This window comes from Myotis brandtii, unplaced genomic scaffold (genome assembly GCF_000412655.1).
Source record: "Myotis brandtii unplaced genomic scaffold, ASM41265v1 scaffold666, whole genome shotgun sequence".
Classification (NCBI taxonomy): domain Eukaryota; kingdom Metazoa; phylum Chordata; class Mammalia; order Chiroptera; family Vespertilionidae; genus Myotis; species Myotis brandtii.
This window is the reverse complement of record NW_005370587.1, coordinates 366,490-369,992: the sequence shown is the minus strand read 5'-3', so window position 1 is coordinate 369,992 and position 3,503 is coordinate 366,490. Positions and strand designations below refer to the sequence as shown.

The window sequence follows — 3,503 nt, the reverse complement described above, 5'->3', positions numbered from 1 at the left end:
GCCCCAGCACCCCCAGCCCCAGTCCCTCTCTGTTGCAAAGTACAGCAACCAGCCCATCTACAAGGGGCAGGGACAGGACCATGGCAGAACCCAAGCCAAATGCCAGCCACAAAAAGAAAATGGAAAAAATCTTCCCACAGTGGAAAGACGAGGTTCTCATTGCATCCTGCCCGCCTCCTAACAGAGCCACTTGCCTTCCGACTTCCAGGGGGCCTGCCGCCCTGCTCTCTGGGTCGCGGGTTGGGAGGTGGTGTCACCCCTCTTCCCGCAGCTCGAGCACACTGAGACCCAAAGGCAAAGCAAGGTGCCTCCCCAGGCTGGGCTGCCACTCCCCAGTGTCAGAGGCTCCAGGCAGCACGGACCTGGAAGACCAGGAGAGAACGCAGAGGAAAGGTGTCCCCAGTGAGCGAGTGAGTGTGGAGGGTGGGCCAGGGGAGGAGGGAAGGTGTGTAGATCACACAGGATGTAATATGTGATACAATGGGAAAGAATAAACAATATTAAGTAATACTAGCCCATTTGCAGGGCCTTTCCTATATGCTGTGAAGTGTTTTATAGTCAATATTTCATTTACTTTTCCAAACAACTCAGTGAGGGCAGCATCTATGTGCCCCTTTCACAGATGGAGACACAGGCCTACTGAGTCGCACAGCTCGTGAGTGGTCAAGCTCCAGCACTGAGATCCGAGGCCCCTGGGGCTGCAGAACAGAAAGCAAGGGAACTGGTTTACGGCAGAGGCTGCGCCAGACACAAAGAGCCTCTGACAGGGGGCCTCTGGGTTGCAGTCAGGGTGACAGGCGTGGAGAGCGCTCCCTCTGAGGGTCTTCGCAGTCACGATGAATGGACGCCTCTGTGTCCGGCTGGGGGGAGGGAAGCGCTGTGTTCGCAGCACGGGCTGGCGGCGGGACTGCCTGCCAGCCTCCCTGGGCACAAGATTGCCCCCATGCAGCCGTTAGCTCACAGGAGGTAGCACAGGGTGTGCCCACGTGGGCAGGCAGAGCGCAGGGCTGTGGGCAGGCAGATGCCACTGTGGTCAAAAGTGAGAGCGTGCGGCCAGGGGCCTTGTGTTTTTGGTCCCTGCTGGCTCTCCTGCTTGTACGGCCTTGAATACGTTACTGAACCTCTTTAAACCGCATTTCCTATCAGTAAGGAGAGGCTAAGAATAGAACCTGCTCTGGAGGGTGGCTGTGAACATGTTTTAAAAGATGATACGTGTAAAGTGCCTGGCACAGAACTTGAACACAATAAGGATGCAATGGATGGGCGTTGCTATGACAATTGTCGGAGTTATTGCTGGAGTCAGAGGCGGGAAGAGCTGATCGGGTCCAATCCAACGGAAGGAGTAGGGACAGAGGTCGGTTCACAGAGTGGAGTGACACTTCACATTTCCTAACTTAAAAGGAAAACCTAGTTTGATCTGCAGTTTAACTAAATAAGACGTTGATTATGGGGGAAGAGGTGGTAGAAAGAGAGGAAGTGGAACCTTATCTCCAAACCCAGAATTTAAAGAGACAGAGACCGCCGGAGGGACCTAAACAGGAACCCAGACACAGGGGGCTCTCTGCTTCCTTCTTCTGGGATCCCACTCGGGGGAAGGGGACGGACTCGGGAATATGGCGGGGCAGAGCTGATTGATGAAGGAAGGGGCACAGAACCTGAAACAGGGGAGTGAGGAAAGGTCCCCGACAGGTGAGGCCCTGATGAGAGTGGGGACTCCCGTAGGAAAATGTAGGGTCAGGGTTTTCCCACCGGTACCCCGTCAGGCAGGGGTGTCGCTGTGAGACGTCTCTCTCCAGTCCTGCGAGCTCGGGGCCTCTGGGAGAAAAGACTGTTTTGTGCCAACCCAGCCTTCCCCAACGCTACGTGTCTCCGGGTGGAGGTGAACTCCAGGCCGCCCGCTTTCCAGGAAAGATGTTCGCTCTATATCCTCTATCCCTAACCCTCAGCAAGTACCAACTTCCAAACCCTTATATCAAGTATCACTGGGGATTTTGTTAAAAAACACATTTTCAGGGTTTTCCCCAAGGAGTTTAATCGGCTAGATTTTGGGACCAGGGTTTGTTTTTTTAATCTATTTTTATTATTGATTTCAGAGAGGAAGGGAGAGGGAGAGAGAGATAGAAACATCAATGATGAGAGGGAATCATTGATCAGCTGCCTCCTGCAGGCCCCCCACTGGGGATGGAGCCCACAACCCGGGCATGTGCCCTGACCAGGAATTGAACCGTGACCTTAACCACTGAGCCACGCCGGCTGGGCCGGGACCAGGTTTTTAACAGGCACCCAGTGCATGCTCTTGGTGAGGCAAGTTTCTAGGTGAGGCAAGCTCAGAAAACCCCAAGTAGGTAAGCCCGAGGCCCCTCCGTCTGAACGCAGGCAGCGCGTGTGGGGGAAGAGCCCTGAGTGGGTGGCGAGCGGCGGTTCTGGCCTGACTGACCCCGCAGTCCAGGGAAGCGGGCTCTGCTCTGGGTGCCCGTTGGTATCTTCCGTCCTGACAGCAGCCTGTGCTGGGGGAGCTCTGGAGGGGACGGAGGCGCAGGGCAGAGGGTGTTTACTTATCTGCACTCCAGATCTCAGAATAAAACTTGGGGACACAGCACTGACCCGTGTGGCTCAGTGGATAGAGCGTCAGCCTGCGGACCGAAGGGTCCCGGGTTTCATTATGGTCAAGGGCACAGGCCTGGGTTGCAGGCTGGATCCCTGGCCCTGGTTGGGGCACCTGCAGGAGGCAGCCAATCAGTGATTCTCTCTCATCTTTGACGTTTCTCTCTCTCCCTTCCTCTCAGAAATCAATAAAAATGTAAAAATAAAAAACGTGGGGACACAGAATAAACAGAGTGACCCATGGACATCAGGAAACAAGAGTCCAAGCATCACCTGGGCTTCCTCTAGCTGGGACTGGGCCCTCAGCCACTCCCACCCTCCCAGGGGACACACAGGCCCCAACCACACAGATCACCAGGGGAGGCAGGCAGCCAGCCCCCGGCCTTCACCGAGTCCATTCTGGGGGGCATGGCAGGGCAGTCCTGCTTTCTTGGGGGCTGTGGAGACCCCTGATGGTGGAGCCCCAGTGTCCTGAGTCCCTGGGCAGTCTCCAGAGTGGCCTGGAATCTAGCCTTTCCCCGGATGTGCTCATAGTGACAGAGAACGGGGTCGCAGAGCGGGCAGGACGGAGGAAGGCCCCGAATGGGGAGGGGGGCCGGTGGGAAGCAGCCGGGCAGGGGCGCGGCTGCGGCCAGGGGTGCCCTCACCTCCCAGGATGTCGCCCTGAGGGGCATGGAGCAGGCAGCAGCCTCAGCCCCTCTCCTTCCAGGTTAGAGAGGCGGCCGCGAGGGGAGGTCTGGTTTCGCAGGAGCCTTTACAATCCGCTTTGTCAGAGACTCAGAGACCAAACCAGACCCGACCCCTCCCAGCCCCACGACTGCATCCACGTGGCACCCGGACCAGCCAAAAAGGGGGCGGGTGAGAGCCCCAGCCCCGCCCCTGCCGGGAGGCCGGGATTT

At 57.2% G+C, this 3,503-nt stretch overlaps 1 protein-coding gene across 1 annotated transcript in view; it reads left to right on the top strand.

Annotated features, from left to right (window-relative positions):
• The first annotated feature begins 87 nt into the window (after nt 1-87).
• Nucleotides 88-3,503, top strand: part of OAF (out at first homolog) — a 30,095-nt gene continuing 26,679 nt past the window's right edge. The window contains exon 1 of the mRNA XM_005880978.2: nt 88-410. Within this exon, the coding sequence (XP_005881040.2) occupies nt 120-410 (291 nt within the window). The 5' untranslated portion in view covers nt 88-119. The remainder of the gene's footprint in view (nt 411-3,503) is intronic.